General features: G+C 40.0%; 1 protein-coding gene across 1 annotated transcript in view; it reads left to right on the top strand.

Moving 5' to 3' along the window:
• The window catches only part of Ofcc1 (orofacial cleft 1 candidate 1), a gene marked incomplete at its 5' end in the record, with an annotated part of 272407 nt that overhangs the window by 52162 nt on the left and 196553 nt on the right, over window positions 1-23692 (top strand). Inside the window, 3 exons of the mRNA XM_026782925.1 lie at window positions 12274-12350; window positions 16839-16956; window positions 18871-19101. Coding sequence (XP_026638726.1) covers window positions 12274-12350; window positions 16839-16956; window positions 18871-19101 — 426 coding nt within the window. The remainder of the gene's footprint in view (window positions 1-12273; window positions 12351-16838; window positions 16957-18870; window positions 19102-23692) is intronic.

Below are 23692 nucleotides of genomic sequence, written 5' to 3'. Positions count from 1 at the left end.
GAGTCTTAGATCATTATAAGCACGTGCTGGGAAGAATGAACGCCTGCTCTGAGTGAATGCCCGAGAACCTGACAAATAGCTGTGGAAATAATTGTTGCTTAAGAAAATATTAATTTCACAGAGGGAAGAAATTTTGTCTTTTAAATTTGAGGCTTTAGATGCACATAGTTGCCAAGAAAGTCTATTTTCCAAGTAGTTTGTCATTTCTCAAACTCTAAATAAACATACTCTAAAAGGGAGAAGTGTCCTAGTTTGCTGATGATATGATACTTAAGTAATGTATCTAGTTGGAAAAGTTTTGTTCATTCATTCATTAATTCATTTCTTTCTTAACTTTCCTGACTTTGCTGGCCTAAAATAAGCACATAGTAGAATCATTTAAAACACTGCTATTAAAACAACAACAACAAAATGATACATAATTAAATTCAGCATGAGTATTTATTATTTACCAAGTGTTACAAGCTCCTTAAGTACTTTATACTTTAATAGATTCATTGCTTATGCTATAATATGGATAAATGTTCCTTCACAGTTAGAAAAGCAACTTCAGTGATAGTGGAGTTAAGTTACTTGCCTAAGGTCCCACAAGGAACAATTTAAACTGCACAATAAAGCAATAGATCTGACCTCAGAGAATCCTATGGAAGCAAGTGAGGAAACATGTATCTACCCTATAAAATAAATTCACCTTGAGATGAAGCAGAACAGTAGGATGTATGATAAATTTAAAACTGCCTAATGAAGACTTCAGTAGCTTAACCAAAGAAGATTTATGCAGCAAAGAGCTCTGGTGAATGTGTTGTCCCAGGTTTCAGTTCCAATTGCCCCCTCCCACAAAAAAACCAATTTTTGGTTGGGAAGTCAAAACATAGGTACTCAAAGCTGCTGGTCACATGTACAGTCAAGAACAGAGTAGTTGTGCATAGATGCTTTCAATGATCAGCTGGCTCTCTTCCCCTTATTTAACCTAGCTCATGAAACAGTCTGGAAAACAGCCCACTCACATACAGGATGCATCAGTTGACCTAACTAAGAAAATACCTCAAAGGTGGATCTCATTCCCACAGGACAACTTAATCCAGACTGTTGTGGAAGAGAATATTTGTTCAGCTATGTAAAGATGGGTTACATGTATTAATCCTGCATTTGTTCAACTATGGAAAGATGTGTTGCTGCTCTATCTTGCCTGCCTAAGGTACCCGATTGCTATAACAAAAAGTTGAATGGCCAATAGCCCGGCAGAGGAGGGATAGGCAGGGCTATAGGTGGGGGACAGGGGGAGCCAGTCAGTCAGTTGTGGGGCCAGACAGACAGACATGGAGGAAGCAGAAAAGCAGAATGGACAGTGTGTAGATGAGGTAAACAAGCCTAGGGCAGCACATGGATTAATAGAAATGGGTTAATTTAAGTTTCCAAAGGGGAAAAAGAAAACCTAACTAGAAACAAGCCAACTTCTTGTGTTGCTTTGTTAAGCACGCCGAGTCAACTCAACGTTGCTAGTATACGTACGGGTGAGGGTCTACTGGAACATGGGTGGCCTCTCAGGGGCCATGTTCTTAAAGAAAAATGACTCTCTCCCAGTGGCCATCCATCACCAATAACTCCTCACCTAGGTGGAGGAGTGTGTGTCTACTTTTCCCCTCCATTCTAAAATTTTTTTCTAACTTAACATTGTAGCTGCTGTTACACAGCTGAATTCATATGTGCAACTGCCTTGTTGTGTCTCCAAAACACTGTTTTGTTTCAGTCCCCCACCCCATCTGACTCTTCTAGTCTTTCTGCTGCTTTTGCTCAGGTGATCCCTAAGGAGAAGTGAAATACACAGCCCATTTAGGGCTAACTACTCAGCGGTCTCTTATTTGTTTCAAGCACACCCGTTGTGGGTTTCTGTGTTAATTGCCATCTGCAGCTAAATGAAGCTTCTCTGATGAAGAGTGAGCGATGTACTAAGCTAAGAGTCTAAACAATAAGTCAATAGGGTCAACTGAGTCCTATGCCCACTTAGCAGAATAATAGTGGTAGGTTCTGTCTCGGGGCCTAAACCTATCTGCTCACAGGTTCTGGACTCCAATGCCATGCTGACAACATGCCAGCAATGCCATGCCAACAGCATGAGTTCTGTCTTGTAGATCAGGCCCCAAGTCCAGGCAGAGTGTGCTTTGATACTCCCTTACCATTGTTGCTACTGTTAAGACTGTGCCAACAGCCCTACCCTGGCAGGCTGGTTACTGTTATAACTCACAGGTTTCTCAGGTGAGTAAGCCTGTTGGCTTCTTTTCTTTTCCTGTAGCATCCAGAGCTCCCTTTGGCACCATGAAAACTAGCCAATAGGGATGAACGTTGAGGCCAGTACCAGCTTCATTTTTCCTTGTTCTGTGACTTAAGTAATGGGGTGTCTTTAGCAATAGAGTCTCACCATAAAGTTTTAGGGGTAACCAAAAAGAATGGCAATAACCATTATGACCTATGCCACCACATACAATTCACTTAATTTCTTAGATATTTATCAGTATTCTAATCAATAAAGGAATACAACCTTGATCACAGCATTTTAAATAACAAGTCTAATAAATTAGGATGGAATAATAAAAGCATTAGTTGTTAAAATATATAATAACCCAGTATCTGTATTAGTCAGGAAACTCCTCATTAGGTACCAGCGGGTACCCACTCAGCATTTGATCCTGTACTACATTATATCATTACTCAAATCTATTTTTTGTGACTCTACTTCAGTCATAGCTTTATAAACAAAGACTTTTTTCATTCCCTACTTACTAGGTACTTGTATGTATGTTCAATTAATGCCATTTATTTAAGAAGAACTATTTATTAAGTACCTAAATGAAAAATAAGTTTGAATAAAATTAAGGCATTGAATGACTAAGTGGCGGGGATAGTATAATATCATGATTCCTTAAGGAGATCCTTACCTATGTGGTTCAGATGGCAGAGGATCCCTCTATGGCCGCGTTTCTCAACTGTTCTAATGCTGGGACTGTTTAATACAGTTCATCATGTTGTGGTGACCCCTACCCTTAAAATGATTTTTGTGGCTACTTCATAACTGTAGTTTTGCTACTGTTAGGAATCGTCATGTGAATATCTGTTGTGCAGAATATCTGATGTGTGACTCCTGTGGAAAGGCCATTCGTCTCTCAAAGGGGTCATGACCCACAGATGGAAAGCAAATGCTCTGGGCTTTTACTGGGCTCTCTAAAACAATTTATAAAGTATTTTCATGTGTTATTTGGAATAATATGTATTGATTTCTCTGTTGACACCTGAATTTGTGGTTCTGTTATTGAAAGAGAAGTTTTTCACACTTGACACTTTTTGGTGATTCTTGTGTTATGAACTTTACAATAGTCTACATACATAAGGTGGTCTATGAATTTGCTCATCCCCAACAAATTCTTCTTTCATGAAATCTATGTTTAAAAAATATTCTAGAGAGAGCATGGGGGTGCGTACTTATAATCCCAGCTTGTGAAACTGAGGTAGACGATATCTCCAGTTACAATGAAACAACTGATCTCAAACAAAAATGAAATAGAAACAAACACATACAATATTCCAAAGGCATAAATAGCTGTAGGATTTCGTTTTGGGGGGTGTGTCGCAATTTATAACAGAATTAGTATAACCACATTAGAGAAATGTACAGAAAATAAACAAAACATGACTGGGCAAAGATGCTGAACTGTAGGGCGAGGATTTGATGTAAGGGTATGTGACCATCTGACTGAATATTCCATGCCCAACTACTCTACCTTATTTTAAAAAATATTCCCAGAGGTTAAGTTGAAAATAAAATATTTATATTCCTCTGCCTGGTTCCCATTTCCCCCAACTGGTTCTACTGCTGGCCTGTGAAGGAGGTCCCTGTAGCTGCTTAATAAGAAACTTCTGGGTATTTTCAGAGGAGGGGGAGTTCAGGACTGGCTGTTAGTTTTGTAAAAGGCATGCAGAGCAAAGCCAAAAGCTTCAACTGCATTATGCATGAGAACCCAACCCAAACAGCATCAACAGAGTTAATAAAGTTCATGGTCATTTCATGTAACATTCAGTTTGTGCTCCAATGTCACCAACTGTCCCTGATGTATCCTCTGTCATTTGTTTATCAAGTAGCACCCAATCAGGAGTATCTACTGCAGCGTCCTTCTGTCCAGCAAGCTGGCCTGACATACTGACCAGATTAGCTGTGCCGCGGACATCCTTGATACACACTTGACCACTGCTTCCTCCTGGAAGCAATTATTCATCTTTGAATATTTCATTTTGTTTTCCCTGATACTGTTTCTATATAAAAAAAAAAAAAGACAGGATGTGTGGAGAAACAGCTCAGATGGCATTAGGTCATTGGTAGTTACATTATTTAGTTGAAAGGCAGAAAGCGTGACTTTATGTTTAACATTAGAAACATATTTTCCCCTTTGGGCTTTAAGGTATGTCCCATAAAGCAGTTATTTTAAAGTAGCTTAAAGTTTCAGTGAATACGGGAAATCTGTCAGGAATGCAGATTCATGTGCTTATTGTATAATGTTCTCATCAGTCCTCAAGTTTCACACCTCTCTGTGCCATTCCAAATTACTATTTTTGTATCTGATTATACATTTCTGAGAATCATATTACAATTATGTATTTTCTTGATCCATATCTTTCTGCGTATTCCTATAGAAACTGATAGATGACTGCTGTAATTAGGGTATTGTTTGACTGAAATCCCAAAGGTTCGTGTACTGGATGCCGGGTCTCCAGATCTGGGTGGTGGTGAAGCCTCTGAGATAGGAAACTTGTTAAAAAGGTATTAGAACACGGGGCACTATTCCAGGATGGATTAGGGTTGGACATAGGGTTTGTCCACTTGAGTTGTAGCTATCCTAGGACTAGAGCAGTACTGTATGAGAGGGTTGTTAGAAAGCCAATTTGCCCTACTGTTGCGGGCATTTCTGCATGTGATATTCCCCTTCCCTGCTTCTCTGCTATGTAATACAGCTAATAGAAGTCTTGCCAGAGGCTGAGGAGATGTTAACCTTTAGAACTTCAAACTGTGATTTAAACTAACCCTTTCCTTATTAGCATAAGGTATTTTGTGCTTATATTATTTTGCACAAAACTGAGTCATGAAAATGTCCTTTCTTGGTTCTGGAATGTGACCTTCATTAGATCCAAGGAGAGGATTGTATGGTATGTTTGGTGGTTTGAAAGAAAATGGCCCCAAAGGGATTGACACTATTAGGAGGTGTGGCCATATTGAAGTAGGTGTGGTTTTTCTTTTTGGAGGAAGTGTGTCACAGTGAAGACGGGCTTTAAGATCTCATGTGTGCTCAAGCCATGCCCAATGAGACAGACTACTTCCTGTTGCTTTTGAATCAAGATGTAAGGATTCTCAGCTCCAGCATCATGTCTGCCTACATGCCACCATGTTGTACCCTGATGGTAATGGGCTAAACCTCTAAACTGAAAGTGAACCACCCCAAAGAAATGTTTTCCTTTGTAAGAATTTCCGTGTTCATGGTGTCTCTTTACAGCAATAGAAATCCTTACTAAGACAGCGTGAATAGGCAAATTAAAGATAAATTGCATGGTATGAACTTACATATAACATTACCTTATATGTCTTAATCAATTAATTTGGAGTTTTCATGCTGTCTGGGATTTTTTATTTTTTGTTAAGTAAAGACTAATAAAAATCAATACTTGAATATAGGATATATGTTGATAATATGTGCCAGGTAATCCTGTCCTGATGTAAGTCCCTTATGAAGGGTTTGTGTATATGATTCACTTGTCTCTTCATTCTGTCACATATTTTTAAAAAGATATCGAGACTATTGGGTTAAATTTTCAATCTAACTTATTTTTAGGCCTGTTAACTATACAGCACAAATCCTATATCCAATAATTAATATTTTTTGTCAAAATGGTTGGATTGAGAAATGCCCAGAAGTAAGTAAGACACATTCCTGGCATGGCTGTGAAGGCATTTCTAGAGAAGATTTAGCGAACAAGACCCACCTATAATAGGAAAAGCGCTATCCCATAGGCTAGGTGCCAAGAGGGAAGAGGGAAATCCCAGATAATGCAAGAGCAAGCATTCTCTCTCTCTCTGCTTCATGGATGCTATGAAATGAACTGCTCTGGGCTGACACACCATCCCTGTCATAAACAGAAACCCCTGAGACTGTAAGCCAAAGCAAATATTTCTCCTTATGGTGCTTATGCTGTGTTGCCAGAGTGACAGAAAAGCTAACTGGCCAAGAAAATTGGCACCAAATGTGGAATTATTTCTGTGAGTATTCCTGAAAACAATCCAAAAGCTTCATAAGTAATTTGTGCAAGGAATTTGAAAAAATTTAGAGACGCAAGATAGAAAAGCTATCCATGGGTATGACTTAAGCTAAATGAATAGTTCTGGTGGTAACTCAGAGGACTAAAATGCTGGTGCACTTGATGATGAAGACTGTAGTCTAAAGGCTACGAATGGAGAAAGGGCCTTGCTTGGGAATATAGGCCATGTGCATTAAAGTATAGCAAATAGTTTATTTATCATTTGTCCTTGCATTGAGACTCTAGGGGACGTTAAGTTCATGCTGGGTGATGGGCTGACTAATTTGGATGAGGAACTTTCAAGGCAGTTCAACTTTATGATAACATCATCATTGCTACTTATTCCTGGCCAAGTTTATAGTGAAAATTAGGAGCAAGAAGCAGAGCAGAAAACTTCTATAACCTTTGTCTGACAAGTTGGTATAAAGTCTAAGCTACAAAAATATTGTTTCTAATTTGACATTGTCTCTCTTTTATCATGTAATGTATTTGGGTCTCATATATATTGGGGGGAATTGCATGGGTGGGTATCATGTAGAGGTCAAAGTTTGACTCTAAGAGTTTTCCTCAATTACTCTCCAAAATACTTTTTGAGACAAAGTTTCCCACTGAACCTGGAGCTCAGAGATTCTGCTATAACAACTATAGCAAACCCTAGAGATTCTCTGTCTCTGTGCAATCAGCACTGGGATTAGAGGTGCAGAGTGCTATGTCTGGCTTTTTGTGGATGTACTGGATATTTTTGTGTGTCAACTTGACACAAGCTAGAGTCATCAGAGAAAGGAGCCTCAGCTGAGGAAATGCCTCCTTATGATCCAGGTGTAAGGCGTTTCTCATTTCGTGAGCAATGCATGAGAGCCCAGCCCACGGTGGGTGGTGCTATTCCTGGGCTGCTGGTTCTGGGTTCTATAAGAAAATAAGCTGAGCAAGCTAGGGGAAGCAAGCCAGTAAGCAGCTCCCATCCATGGCCTCTGCATCAGCTCCTCCTTCCCAGATCCTGCCCCATTTGCGTTCCTGTCCTGACTTCCTTCAATTTACTGTTTGGTCATAGTGTTTCATTGTAACAACAGAAATCCTAACTAAGAAAGTAGAGGTATTAGGAATCCAAAAGCCAGGTCAATTTGCCTTTTTGGCAAACACTCTACCTACGAAGCCATCTTCCCGGCCAATAAAGTATGGTTTCTGAAGAGACTATCAGGATTACAAAGAAGCTGAGTACTGTATCGGGATATCAGGAAGGTACTATGGGATAATATTCTTGTACACTGTCACTTGAATTGGTTTAATAAAATGCTGATTGGCCAGGAGTCAGGCAGTAAATATAGAGAGGGTGACCAGAGTAGTAGAATTTTGGGAAGAGGAAGGGCAGTTTCAAGAGATGTCAGCAGTTGCCATGAAAGCAAGATATGAGGTAATAAGTCATGAGCCTCATGGTAAAATATAGAATAATAGAAATGGATTAATTTAAGTCATACGAGATAGCTAATAATAAGCCTGAGTTAATAGGACAAACAGCTTGTAATTACTATTAAGCCTTTGAGTGGTTATTTAGGAACTGGTTGGCGGGAGAGAAACTTCCAGTTACAGGAAGGATCCCTGAGGGACTCTCAGGAAGTATATAGATCTCAACCCATAGGCTCGGGGTTTGAAATGGTAAACTTACTTGAAATTTAATTACTTTCTTGAAAAGAGCATCTCTGGACTCTGCTTATAGCCAATACCTAGTACATTTTCCTCCCCAAATTTATTTCACTGTGTTCAGCCACACAGGCTTTTAGAGACCCCTGCAGCCATGGACTACAGCAGTCCAGTTACTACCAAATGCTGGGTGCAGACCTTGATATCCCCTGTGCGTGGTTTGTTTTGCAGGTTTGTAGAATGTGTTTACCTTATGGGATGGGTGAAACACTTGGAGATGTGTGTGGGTCTCAAGTTGGCTCGAGGTGGAGTTGTGAAGTTTAGTCTTGACTGTCAAGTCAACTGAATTAAAAGACCTAGGAGACCAGGGACACACATTCCTGTCGGTTTATGTATGTCTGTAGGAGTTTTTCTACAGAGTATTAAAACTGGGTAAATATCCACTTAGTGTGGGTGCCACCATCCTATCCCCTAGGATTCAGCACACACGTAGGCCTGCTCTCTGCTTCCATGGTGGCAACTGCTCGTCTTTCCTCCCTCTTCTACAGCAAATCAGAACCTCTGAAAGACTGAGGCAACAGAAAATCTACCTTGGCCACCACATTACTTTAAAAATCCTTCAGTTTTTTTTATAGTGATGGAAAACCTAAAACATAATTAATTTTTTATTTTATTTTTTATTGAATAGATTTCCCTCTCATTCAATATACACTGATTACAGTCTTCCCTACCTCTATTCTCCCAAGTCCTTCCCACTTCCTCTTCCATCCAGATCCACTTATCTCTCTTCAGAAAAAAAAATGACTTCCAAGAGGCAACAATAAAGCATAACAAAAATAAAATATAAGATGGAAAAAATCACAACAAATTTGGACAAGACAAACCAACAGAAGGGACAAAGCCCAGGAAAAGGTGCACAGACCCATTCATTTGTACACTCAAGAATCCCATAAAAATACTAAACTGAAAGCTATCATACATACATAGAGGACCTGGTACAGACAAGTCAGCCCTGTGCTTGCCGCTTCAGTTTCTGTGAATTCGTGTGACCTCTGCTTAGTTGATTTAGAGGGACTTTTTCTCCTGGTGTCCTTCATTTCTTCCAATTCTTACACTCTTTCTGCCACCTCTTATGTGGTGTTCCCTAAATTCTGATGAGAGGGATTTGATATGATATTCCATTTAGAACTGAGTGTTCCAAGGTTTCTGTCTCTGTGTCTCTGTCTCTCTGCCTCTCTCTCTCTCTCTCTCTCTCTCTCTCTCTCTCTCTCTCTCTCTCTCGTGTGTGTGTGTGTGTGTGTGTGTGTGTGTAAATTCTGGCTGTGGATCTCTGTATTTATTTCCATCTGTGGCATGAGGAAGCTTCAGTGAGGATCGGTGGATAAGCCACTGATCTGTGAGTATAGCAGAATATCATTAAGAGTCATTTTCCACTATTTTTTAAAGACCAGTAGTTATTTGGTTTTATCCTAGATCTTTGTGCTATCTAGTCTCTGGTTTTTGGTCACCAAAGGAGTGTTAGATATGGGTTTCATCTCATGGAGTGGGCCTTAAGTCAGATCAGTTATTGGTTGGTTACTTTCATAATACTTGTGCTACCATGGTCCTAACATATTTTATAGGTAGTATATTGTGGTAGATAAAGCTTTGGTGGGTGACTTGGTATTTACATTTCTCTTTTGGTAGCATGTAGAGTGTGTTCCAGTACCAAAAACAATGGAATGTAGAAGTGAAGACTATGTAGGCACCATCTCAACATCTCCATGTTCATTGAGTTATATAGTTGTGTTTAGCAATGGGGCCTTGCTGTCAGTGTGTGGAGAGCAACCTCTTGTCTTGGCAAACAGTCTCTTTGAGAATTTTGATGAGATCCTTTTTGCCAACAACTCAATTGGATGTAACCTAGTTCTGGTATTAGGAGTTTCATTTGATGACATTAATGGTAAATATATACTTAAACATGTATAGTACTTTTGGAAAAAATTAAAATGCTTTAATGATCATAGAAAATACTTCATGTAAAATTGGTGACATAACTCATGTAAATGTTTATATTATTTGAAGACCTTGAATATTCGGCAGTGAATTCAAAGTACACTTTAATATTTAGCAATTTAATTTTGTTACTGAGAATCTACCAATTTGTTATATTGGATTTTAATGTACAGATGATTTGCTGTACAAACTTAGGAATTATATATATGCAGATTTATATATATGTATACATATATGCTTATCTATGATCCTGGTGACGTTTTTTCTCTCTACTAACAATTTATAGACTTCTGAATTTCTTACCTTTTTTTAATGGATGTTTCTGGATCCTTCTGATTCTTGTTAACATTTTTTAGTAATAAGAAATAATGGGTTCCTAGATGACCTTTGCATACATACATATCAATGGAATTATACCATCTCTCATATAGCCAGAATATAGGTAAAAATCTGTGTATATGAGTCCTGGAAGTCTCTGATCTCAGGCAATCCTGGGGTCTTAGACTTCACCATGCTTAGAGTGTGGTCAAAGACACTAATCAGGTGTTGGTTCTAACAGTGAAAAATGCTTAGCACAAAACCCAAGCCTTCTGACACCCTGAAGATGCACAGTGAACTTTGAGAAGAACATGAGTAAAGGCCTGAATTATTTGCTTCAGGAAGAATGTGACAAGAATCCTTATAATCTTCCACAAGTGGGGTGAAGCCTTCCTGTGTGGGAAGCTGATCAAAATTTCCTTGTAAAATAGAGAAAATAAAATCCTTCTGAGGGTGTGTCAGAGAGACTGGCAGTCAGCTGCTTGCAGTTCTGAGGAAAACAGAGAACGTGACTAACATACGGACAGGGGCAACAGTGAGGTTCCAAACCAGAGGCCTGTTTGTGCTGCCTGGTAGATTCTTGTTGCTTCTGGTAGAAAATATGTGATGGTACAGATATAAACTAGAGGTAGGAGTCAAACACAGCAAGTCAAGTCTTGAAGGCTGTGAAGGTCTCAGTATCTCAGATAGCAAGCAACACGGAAATGATTGAAGACTGTGGCTCAGGACCACAGAAGTAACAGAACAAAGCCCTAGAGTACTGTTTGTGGAGAGAAAAGATACACTGAGGGGCTGTCCATGTCCTCCTAATCATATATTACTAAAAATTTCTAGAGACTTGAACACATCACACCTCCTGTCATGCAAGTCCAAGGTACAGAAGGTCTTCCTTCTTAGATATCTGATGTTTCACCTCTGCCAAACCAATCAATTGCCACTAAAACTCACAGAGGACTCACAAAGTCAAAGCTTTGCTGTCAACTGAAAGGACCAAAGAGACCATCAGATGAGATCTCACACTCCTTACACTCACCAGCGGGAAGCAGGATGAGAAATGAAGAAACCAAGATAGATTAGTTTCATGAAAAAAGGTATAAAAATATCAGTAGATATTCAATAACACATGCAATTGATATGTATTGAGGGGCATAATAAATCAGTGGATTAAAGAAATTAAAAGGAAGAAACATTGAAAGCATGGAACCAGAAGTTTAGTGGACAAGGTGCAGAGCCACAGGGACTCATTTCCAGATGTTAAGACTTCATAAAAGAGCATGTAACATTTGGATTTCACAGGCGCATGAACCTGTGATCCCAGCTACCTACTCACACCTATTTCCAGCTCTCCCTCCCCCTCGTAGAGTATGCCCATGTGAGTTCCTATTATTATATCTGCACAGATATTAATAGGGCTTCTCTGACTCCTGATGTACATAGACTCCATTGAGGTTTGTTGTTCTAGTGTAGTTGTTTCCCTTTGGCTTCCAGAACAGGCTGGGTTGGATGTTGACGCCCATGACTAAAATGATGTAATGTTGTCTCTAGGGTTCTATACCTTTAAACCTACATCCACGTATATATTGTAAAACCGTGTGACACTATGTTTAGGATAATGCAAGGTGTGAAAAGGAGAGATAAAAATGGAGCAGGAGGGGTGCATGGAGGATGACAGGGTTGGGGCTTCATTTGTAAGAGGTAGAAATAGAGAAGAGCTATTAGTGTCTATCAGCTGTTTGTCCTCTTGTGGCTATGCTGTCTCTTACTCCCTGGAGCTTTCGGGGCAGCAATTATGTGAGTGAGGAAATTTATGGAAATGCAGCTACCCTAGGTAGAATTCCATTGTTCTTATCTGTCTTAGAGAATATGCCTATTGGAGCATTGGTATATTCTGATCTTAGAGAGAGTCCTGCTGTTCCAGAGATACTTCTAGTGTGTGCTGGGTGGATTTATTAAAGTTTGCTTTTATTTCTCTCTCCTTCCACACAGGATTTGAAATTTGAAGGAAAAGGATTCACCCAGAACATTCCCATGTCATGTCTAAAGAAGGAAAAACCATTAGAGAAGTATGTTCTTAAATGTTAAGAGTTTGTGCCTTGTATAGTGTGTGTGCTTGTGTGTGTGTGTGTGTGTGTGTGTGTGTGTTTGAGAGAGAGAGAGAGAGAGAGAGAGAGAGAGAGAGTTCTTATGATTTAAGTATGAATGGATTGCAGGTGAGTGACATCTCCCTAGGTTGATTCAATAGAGGGACAGAATTTTTGGAACTATGTTCTCATCTCATCCTGGGATATATCACTATTTTTCATCTCCAAGATGTTGAATTGCGGGTAGTCTTGCTAGTGTAGCTGAGAGCCATGTTTGACTGGATGCTTCAAAAAATATTCAGATGCTTGGGCAAGTGTAGAAATCTCTGAGATATAGGCAGAGCAGTCTCTTCACCAACCGTAGCTAGAGCAACCGTGTGTTAGGAGCCAGCATTTGTCTGTCCTGCGTGTCTTCTCACGGGCTGTCAGCACACTTCAGCATCAGTCGCCTGTCAGGCAGGCAGGAATGATAACACCCTGTTGGGTATTCTGGGGGTGGATGGAGGTAAGAAGTAGAGTATGTCTGAAAGAGTTTCTCTGAGCGTGCTGAACACTCAATGCTGCATCGTACTGAGAACATTAGTGGTCCTCAGCAAGGATCAGCGTCATCCCTAGGGGGCATTTGGCAACATCTAGTAAGTAACATATTGATTATGGAAACTGGCATAAGGTCGGTCATCTAGAAGTATTCAGTGGGCAGAGGACAGGATTCCACTAAATAGCCCAGCAAGGCATTGAGAAACCCTCACAATAAAGAGTTCCCTAGTTACAAATGTCAGCAGTGGCGATGGGGATGCACTGCTGTGCATAAGTGCTGCCTCTTTGCTGCATCCTTCCTTACTGTGTGTTCTGACTGCAGTGCACATAGCGCCAGAGCGGGGTCTGTCTCCCTGCGAAGACACTAGCTGTGCAGTTAGGATGATAAATCACTAAGGTGTCATTTCTATGCCCAACTAAAGACCAGTAGAGAACGGAATAGCATTCCTCCCATGCCCAGTGTTTCTAATGATAGGACTTGGTACTGTGGAAATTGCTAGGGAAGTCTTTAAGACATTACATGTGAGAGAGCTAATTCCAGGCTAACTTGCAACAGCAAAAATAGGAACTAGACTAAATAGCCAACAATAAGGGACAATTTAAATAAATTGTGGTAGACAGAATTAAACACTAGAGATCCCTGAAAATCTAGTTGTAGCAAAAACATGCATATAATGTACAAAGTAAAAAATAGAAGTTAGAGAATAATCTGTACACTATCAGTTTCACTTAGTATTAAAAATGAACAATTTAACCCTCTAGTCATGAAGAACAGAAGCCCATGTTTTGCAGATGTTAAATATAGTCTGTAGGTAGGTGGAAGGTTTTGATAATATACAACTGAGCCCATATACAACCAGAATTTTGTAACCACAGTGTGCACATATTCACAGACTCAATCAGCCTTAGAGAGAAAGTATCTGTAGGAACTGGAAAGATGTCTCAGTGGTAAAGAGCTCTTGCAAAGAAGCCTTAGGTTTAGCCTCAAAAAACCACATTGAGTGGCCCCAAATCACCTGTATCTTATACTGTCTTCTAGGCTCTGGGGATATTGGATACTGAACTCACATGTACATACCCATATCTACATATACATACACACACACACAAATTTAAAATGAAATAAATCATAATAAAAAAGAAAGTATTTGTTAAAAAAGTTAAATAACCCCAACATACATACTGAAGACACAGCTGTTTGTCCCCTCTTGTCACCTCCCTAAGTAACACTGCACAAATTCTGTTTGCACAGAATTTGCATTATATTCAATACTGTAAGACAGGTAGAAATGACTTCACCTATAAGGGAAACTGTGTATGTACGCTGTATGAAAATAACGCAGCAATGTAAATAAAGCTCTTGAGCTTCTCTGGGTCTCAGCATTTGGGAGGGGCTGCTAGAATCTGCCCTTTTATGTATACAGAGGATGGCTGTGCCTTCATCATCATAAAGTTAATAATGTTCCATCAGAGGGTAAGACGAGAATGATGATCTACCTTAGGACTTGCCTTAGGGTTTTATTGCTGTGAAGAGATACTCTAACCACAGCAACTCCCATAAAGGAGAGCATTTAACTGGGGCTGGTTTACCATTTCAGAGATTTAGTTCATTATCATGATGGTAGGAAGCATGATAGCAGGCAGACATGGTGTTAAAGAAGGAGGTGAGAACTCTATATCTGGATCCAGAGGCAGCAGGAAGAGAGAGTGTCACTGGGCCTGACTTGGGCTTCTGAAACTGAAAGCCCACCCCCAGTGACACACTTCCCAGGTCATCTAACAAGGCCACACCTACTCCAACAAGGCCATACCACCAAGGAGTGCCACTCCCTATGTGCCTTTGGGGGCCATTTTTATTTAAACCACCACAGGACTCAAGACAGACAGGCTCTCATGTCTGCTCCTGGCTCTGACCAGGACCACAACTGCTTTACAGGAGCTCAAGTCAACAATGTCTCTGGGTGCTTGCTCCCTTGTACTCATTTCTTTTTAACTTTCAGGAAATGATATTTTAAAAACAGTTAATTGTAAAATAATAAAAGGGGGGACTTGTTACCAGGGACCCTATTTTCTTTTCTTTCTTTATTTTCTTTCTTTCAGATGCTAATAGTGAATGTAGTATGTAATTGTTCAGATTAAAATTTTAGGGTATTTCTGAATGCTTTGCAATTCTTACCAAGGGAACAAAGAAAGAAGCTAAGAGAAGCCATCTCACTGTGCTTAACATGGGATGTTTGATGTTTACTAATGAAATCTGTTTACCTTCATAACTGTATAATAGGGCCATTAAAGACAATAGATACAGTAGTTTAAAAGTAATAAAATTTACAACAAAGTGTATTTAATTTGAAATTGGATTGCCAGCGAATGGGTGTCCTAATGAACCCCTGTGTCAATGCAGCTCTAACCACATTACGGGAGATAATTTGTATCATGGAAACTGCATCAGCAGTGAGACACCAAAAGGCTATTCCTCTGGTGGGGGTGCAGTCATTGTCACAGATGGCCCTGCTGATGGAATTAAGCTTAAGTCAGGAGAAGTGGGAGATACAATCCTTCTTAATTCAAATGCATTTGGGAAAGCAGGCAGATGATGTCAGGCTTTGCGAGCAAGCCAACAAAAATGTCAACAATGAAGAAGAGTCTTGAATGCACTGAGTTCATGTTACTAGAAGGGCAAGTACCTAGGGAGCATTTTAAGGCGAGAAATAGATCCCACCCTTGCATTAAAGACAGAAAATGTTTGCGTCATATCAGCCAAGCATCTATTTTCAATTAATGCTTTCCTCAAGGTTTCATGCACAATTTGTAGGCTCAAAGAATAATGGGTAGAAAAAAATGAAATGACAAGGAATCTTATCAAATACAGATGGCCCTCCATAGCTGTGGTTTCTGCATCTAGGCATTCAACCCCTAATAGATGGCAATGTAGTTCAATCTATGGTGGCTTAAGCCATACTGAGCTTGTGCAGAACGTTTGCTCCCATTCATATACTATAGAAACAATGTGTTAGAGCAGCTATTTATATAATGTTTTCATGTATTAAACATCCCCTTAAGAAGCCATCTAAAGCCTCAGTTCTCAAACTGTGGGTCACAACTCCCTGGCATCTCAATGACCCTTTCATGGGGATCCTCTAAGATCATCAGAAAACACAGATCTTTACATTACGATTCATAGCAGTAGCAAAATTGTAGTTACAAAGTAGCAATGAATATAATTTTATGGTTGGGTCACCATGACATGAAGAGTTGCAGCACTAGGAAGGTGGAAAACCAGAAATCTAGAGATTATTTAAAATATATGATAAGAAGTAGGGCTGGAAAGATGACCTGGGTTTGAGAAGGCTTGCAGAACTTACAGAGTACCAGAGTTCACTTCCCAGCACCCACAGGGGTAACTCACAGTTACCTGTAGCTCTAGCTCCAGGGGATGGGATGCCCTCTTCTGACCTCCAAGAGAGTCTGCAAGTCACAGGCATGCATATGGATTTGCATGTATGTGTACACACAATTTAAAACAAAATAAATATTGAAAAATATGCTTTATGTGCATATATTTTATGTATATACCATGCCATATTATATAAGGGGCATGAGCCTCTTTGAATTCTGGCATTCACAGGGAGTCCCAGAGCCCATTCTTTTCAGATAAGGGAAGGCAACTGAACTTGATTTCCGGGTTGTTTCTGAAACAACTGACACTTTAATTGCTCGAAGCTCAGTAGCTTACATAGTATGCCATGTACTTAATGGGGCTATACTCCAAAAACCCTGCTTTAGCCATGTGCAACACTTGCGACGTGTCCTTTATAATTGCTGTCTAATCCAAGAACACAGTGAAGGAAAGCACCGGGCTGTCTTACGGGCCTAAAGGCAAGGTTTTCTTTATGCCACATCTTTCCTTTCTTTTTAATTTCTTCTCGTTCCTGCGGCTCCCAGTCAGCTGTGCACTGCAGATGGGAATCCTTACAGAAAGGGCAGTGCCACACAGCAGCCCTCGTTTCCAGAAGCGACTAAAGAATCCCAAAGAGCAGGAGCTTGCTGCCAGGTGAGCACTCTCGAGTGGCTTCTTCTGATGCAGAATGTCAGACGATGACATCCATCGTGTGACTGTCATTACCTGTTCTTTTCTTCCTAAGGGGTTCTTCACAAGAAAGCAGGTCTTACTAAATGCTTTTGATGCTGATTTCATGCTAAACCATAAGGGGAAAGCTGACCATGGGAACACCCGTGGTATTTTTCACCACAGGGTACTAATATAACCAGACTCAGCAGTACTTGGAGGTAGGCCTGCCACCTTGCAAATGACACAGCCTTGAGATTTGATGGATATTCCTCCCTCTTCTTCTTCTCTGTCTGACATGTGCTTGACAGAGGTTGTAAATGCAAGAGAGATGGTGGTATAATTCCTCAGACTGGCATTTCTGCCCCCTAGTCACCATTCGATTATCTTCCAAATTGCTGTGTTTCAGAGAGATAAAGATTCTTTATGGCTTGCTGACTTGAAACAACCACCAGAGCCCGGCACAGAGTCAGCTAGGCGACCATGCATAGTAATTCTATTGGTAAATGACAAAATCTTTGTTTGTATGACATTTCCAAAATTACTACAGAAGATGAATCTAAAACACAAAATGTCACATTTGGCATGCAAAACTATCACAATATATTTCAGTATAAAATTCATAGAGGCGTTTAATTTAGAATGTGTTTAATAACTCCGTCTGCCTGCACCAGTAATCCTGCCTTGAGGTCTAAAAAGATGGTCTTATTTATTCAGATGGTGTTAATTTTTAAAATATTTTTGGAAACCAAAATATTAAGGTTAAGTCTTTGTTGTTAATTAAGATTTTCTAATTAAACCAAAAATAATTGTTATTCTGATTAGTTTTGAAGTATGATTTGAATGAGAAAAACAAAAGAAATTGGACAACTTTTCTTATTTGCTTAATTCTTTAAAAGCATGCTGTCTATATGGAAATATACATTTTCTCAATAAATTCTAGGCAGGATTAAGATTAAGAAGTCTTTCCTGTTGACTCTAGATTAACCCAGCGGTACCACTACCCTGGATGGAACAGTAGCGTGCTCTTAAAAATGATATTATTTGCGACTGAAGCACAAAGTCCCAGTGAATTCTTCAAGGTTGAATTATCCAGGGACTTGTAAGTGAGTCTAGAAATAAAACTTAATGTCATCTGAATTCTCAACAATCGTGCCTTAGTGTTTACTTAATCTGAAGTAATAGTTCATTAAAACCATTAATTTGTATAAACTTCTTGGCAATTATGGAACATGAAAATGGCCTGCTTCAGTCAACTGTGAACGTGCAATGAAATCCGGATGTTGTATAAAAGGTTCAGCCCTGTCTTAGTTACACTTCATGGGCTGAGACTCAGGCCTTGACTCCCCCCGCCCCCGTGTTTTTGTTGTGGGAGAGCTGCTCATTGGAAGTCTGTGGGCCAAGCTGACATACGGAGAGTATGACAGATCAGGTGAAGTGTGAGTTTGACATGTTTTGCAGTTCTCTTATCGTGTGACATTATTATCTGTGATTAGTATTGCTTAGGATGGTCACCTTTCTCGTGCCATGTGTGAGGCTTGCTGTTGGGGTTTCCCATTCCCTCATATCTTAGCAAGCATGCTGTGTGGTTTTTTAGAAGTGTTGGATTCCTGCTAATTCCATCTTACTAGAATAGATGAATGGTTTCTGATGTCACAGCTTATTAACATACCATGCTTAAACACTAGCTAAACTTTCCCTCCCAACATAGGGGAGTTTGCTTTTTGACCTCTTAATTATACATGTGGGCCCTTGTCTGTTATCATTGCTAATACCTGACAATTACAGGTTGAGTAAAAATAATTGTCTCCCTTCTTTACCCTCTGAAAAGCCCATTGTTGCTAATTGCTTGGTTTTACCCAGTTCCTGTGTAATTCAAGAATTCTGCCTTTTATGTAGGGTGAGCAGTCTCAGTTGCCTCATCTACAAATACAGATCAAATGTCTCAGGGGCCTCAAGGACAAGGCTCCCCAAGGCTCCTACCTTCTCAGAGTGTCTCTGCTCAATCAGCTGGGGGGCCACGTCTCACAGTGGTGTCAAACCGAACAGCTGAAGACGAGAACACGCCCCGTTCGTCACGGTGGCAACTTTTATGATGTGGGGCTGTATTTCCACGAAAGCCTTTTCTTGGTAAGCTGACCTTCTGTGCACACATATTACTTTGTGTTTAATTAGATTCTTCTGTCACTATCTGTCTGCCTTTCTACTCTGTCCGTGTGGCTATGCAGAATCAAAACACTGTGATCAGCCCAAAGATCTTGTTCACACAATTTTCTATGATCACATTCATTTACTCAACAAGTATCCCTAAAGCACCTATCTATCTGTGCATCTATCTATCTATCTATCTATCTATCTATCTATCTATCTATCTATCTATCTATAATCTGTCTATGCATCTATTTGTCTGTCTGTCTGTCTCATCCATCCATCCATCCATCCATCCATCCATCCATCCATCCATCCATCTCAACCCCCGGTGTAGGTAAAGATATACTTAGTACTGTGTCCTTTATTTATCAAGAATGTCATATGGATTATTGATCTTCCTGTTTCAGGATTTCTAAGTAGACAACTCCAACACACACATGGTGTGTGACACATGCCTATGTGTGTAGGCAGCCAAGAGTTGGCAGAACTGTGCAGATAGTAAATGATAGGTCATACGGCTGTTTGAACGCATTCTGGAGGGGAGAGTGCTGGGAGAGAAAGTATTGGGCAAGGCTAAAAGTGACCCTGGAGAAAAGTAGGACAGCAAGAAGTGGGTACAATAGAAGCACTGAAGACAGGCTTCACTTCCCCTGAAGCCTCTGCACTGGACAGATGCTCTCTTCCTGGGTGGGTAAAGTAGGAAAAGAGAAAGGAGAATGGATTTGTCCTGGAAGCCCAGGTCATGCTTCTGCACGTGGGGTATGGCTTTAAAACTTCACGGTAGAACTGCCTTTTATTTTATTACTTCGAACTAAAAAAATTATCAGAATCAACATTGATACTATAGGATGAGGTTCAAGGAGAAAATTTCCCTACCCAGAAAGAGTTTCACTTTTTATTTATCACTACATTGACATTATAGATGTGTAAGAACTTTGAAGATGGTACCTAGCCCCTCCTCTTTTTTCTGTAACTAAGAAACAACTCCATAGCAAACTGTGAAGAGGTGAACAAAACAGCATCAATTAAAACCATACCATTGACAACAAGTGTCAAGTACCGAATGATCACTCTGTCATTTAGAAGTAGATGGAATTAAAAACAAGAAACACAAAACAGGCATGGTCTATTATTGGAAGATGTGCACTACATAACAGCCATACCTGTGAGTATGCCCAACTTCAGATGTGTGGGAGTGCTGACAGAGGTGACAACCATGACATCAGAAGGCGCTTTGAAACAGAGAAGTCAAAATTCATTTTAGGAAAATGTTTAATGGAAAAGGGGACCTTGACTGGCAAGGTTAAATGGTGGGCACTGCCAAGCCTCTAATAAGAACCTATTTGGAAGATGGGTGCGGTGATGCTGTCCTACCATAGGTGTGTGCAGAAAAGTGCCTTGCCAATGCATAGCAGGAATCCAATAATCTCCCTTTTATTATTAATCCAATAATCTCCCTTTTATTATTGTTGTTGTAATCACGCTAGCTCTTTGATAGAGAATCCTATACAGTTTTACCCAGTGGACTTTTCTCTTGACTAATATGACAAATGCTTATATTTCAGATAACTTTCTAATTAACCTTTGGTTAAGAACAAAGTAGCTTAACTTTTTTTTTTCCTTTGCTAAATGATTCCAATGTCCTTGTTAAAAAGCATAAGGTATATGTGTGGGGTTTTACCTGGGCTGGTTATGGAGACAATTTTTCCCCTGGTAAAGCCACCAATTGCCAGAATTTGAGGACAGGTACAAGCACTTACTATGCCTGATGCCTGCTTGCTCATGCCCCAAATTTGACTCTTTATTTTCTCTGTCTATTAGAGAAATTTTTCAAAAAGGTGAGAGTGGTTAAGAATTGAATTAATAATTTTAAGAGGTCTAATCAGCAATATTGTACAATTATATTCTGTGAGCACCTTTCAAACCACCTTGTTTTTAAGTGTTTTGCACTGAGCTAGGCTATCATTTGTTTTTACTACTAACATTTTCTCAGGTGTCCATTGTCTCTCAAGTCCCTGGTAAAAATGAAAATTCTGGATGCAGGAGCATCATCTATTCTTGCTGGCTTTTAGAGGCTAGCCCACACAAGCTGTTGAATGACTGTCATGGTGACTGTGTGGAGTAGTACCTTTTAGAGTTTGAAAGTCTTGCTCTACAGAGTGGAGCTATTAAGACTTTGAGATGGTGACCCTTTAAAGGCGGGACACAGTGGGAGGCTCTTAGTTCACTGAGGGTCTACCTTCAAAGGGGACTGTGGACTTTGCTTCCTGGTTCATGAGGTCATTCTAGCCATGCCCCACATCTCCAATCTTATTTCCATTTCATATTTCCGCCATCTTTTCAGAGGCTGAGAGTCATGGATATCATTGAAGTTGGACTAGAACCTTTTTAGCTATGAGCCAAACTCTTTCCTCTACATAAAATAATTGCCTCGGGTATTTCTTTACAGTGCTAGAGTGTTGCCTGCTACACAGGGGGAGGTTCTGGGAAAAGTGCCAATGGGAAGAGTTGTATCATGCAGGTCCTGAAGAAAACATACTGCAAGTTAAAAAAGTGACATTGCAAAGACCATTTGCAGTGCCTACGCGGTGCTGAGTCTGTAGGGACAGGCTGGTGAACCCTGGGACAAGAAAAGCATCTCCTTCCTGCCCATCAGAGAAGGAAGCATCTTTGAAGGGTTTCTGCATGTGTCAGAAGTAAACAAAACATAATTACCTCCTGCCATAGCCCAGGAAAATGTGTGCTAGCAGGCTGACCAAATAGCATTGAGTTGTGTCCATCCTTTAATACCTACCCATCGAAAAAACAAAACAAAACAACAACAAAAAACCACTATGTTACATCACATTCAATGTATTTAATAGCACTCATGACAAAAATTAAAAACAAGAAAAGGACCTAAAACAACCAGAATTTAGCAGGAGAGAAGAGTCCCCAGAGCCTTTGTGCTCCCTAGAGTTGAGAGGCTATTGCTTGAAGTCCCATTTGCTCTGTCAAACTCAACCCAGCAGCGTCATTTCTCATTCAGTGTACAATTCTGCCTGCTGGTCTCGCTGCTGTAGTTTGTAGGAGACTGAGAGTATAAACAACTGTAAAGCTGTTTTATTTATTTATTAATTTTTAAAACTGGGTCTCATGGATGTCATGCTGGCCTCAGTTCATTATACAGCAGAACGTGATGACCTGGCTCCTCCTGCCTCCAGCCTAAGTACTGGAATTACAGGCATGTTCCTCAGTGCCTGGTTTATGTAATACTAGGGTTGAATGCAGAGCTTTATTTATGCACCCTAAAAACTCTACCAACTGAGTGATACCCTCAGCAGTAACAGCATAGTTTTCTACTAAAAATCCATTCAGAAACATAAGACCGTATCTTGGGTTTCTAATTAATATTGAGACATTTGAGACATCTATTTCATTTCACTTAAGATACAAGTCAGAGAGGCTTATTTCTTTCCTTACTTCGTGAGTAGAAGTGATTATCTTCCCTAAGGCAGCTGGGGAGCACAAGGCACCATACTTGTGCTAACTGGAGAATATTGATCATCTATCTCTGGGGAAAAAACCAACAAACACAGAAGAATTATTTAAATGAAAAAATAAGGCCTAATTACAGGAGACACACTGAGTTTGGGGAGGAAGTTTCTACATCACACACCCATAAGGTTACCTTGCCAATGGACCTTTTGCGAGAACACAAAGCCATAGCATCACAGTGCTATGCCTTTGGTATCAGGCTGAGCCAGGAGGTCAACACTTGAAGGTTTAGTGAAACTGCTGCTGTGTATAGGTGGTGGGGAGGCCTCCTAAGGGAGGTAGCAGATGTGTGCCTAAGACTAATTGAGTAGGGTTCCAGTCATCTCATCCATAGTACAAATATACAGTGTTTTGCTGTTGTCCCACATAATTCCACATATTAACGTGACTCTTGGAATATTGTGAGGTAGAGGTCATCAAATAAGAAGAGTTAAAGGAAAAATATGAGTCTTAGGCCCCTTACACACTGCATGAACAACACCAATTACTTTATTTCAGCATAGTGGGTCAATTTCATTTGTGGATTTTAAGCTCAGGCCTGTTGGTGCTGAGTGCTTGCTTCCAGATTTTTCTGTAACTCCTTGATAGACACCTTGAGAACCTGCTCATCTTCTGACACTTGTCCTGGAAACATTTCCAATAGAGATTGCCATCTTTGTTACAGTGTCCATTAACAGTCTACAGATAGAGATCTTTGGGAGGAAATATGCAACATGATGTATGTGCCTTTTGACTTCTGGTTCTGGCAAGATGATAGAATAGGTTAAGTATTGAGGTTATCTTAGTCCACTGTTCTGCTAGGATCGGGGGTTAAAAGGCATATTCATTGTCAGATTCCATTCTATAAACACCCTGATTCTCCACAAACATGGGCAAAGGACTTTGGAATGTGTAAACACTCAAGAACAAAAAGGGACAGCCTTGTGCATGAAATACCAAGAAAAATTTGCAAATGAGAGAGACAGAGAGAGAGAGAGAGAGACAGAGAGAGAGAGAGAGAGAGAGAGAGAGAGAGAGAGAGAGAGAGAGAGAG

Source organism: Microtus ochrogaster, chromosome 16, assembly GCF_000317375.1.
Source record: "Microtus ochrogaster isolate Prairie Vole_2 chromosome 16, MicOch1.0, whole genome shotgun sequence".
In the NCBI taxonomy this organism is placed as follows: domain Eukaryota; kingdom Metazoa; phylum Chordata; class Mammalia; order Rodentia; family Cricetidae; genus Microtus; species Microtus ochrogaster.
The sequence above is the reverse complement of the archived record's forward strand: the minus strand, read 5'-3'. Positions and strand labels throughout refer to the sequence as shown.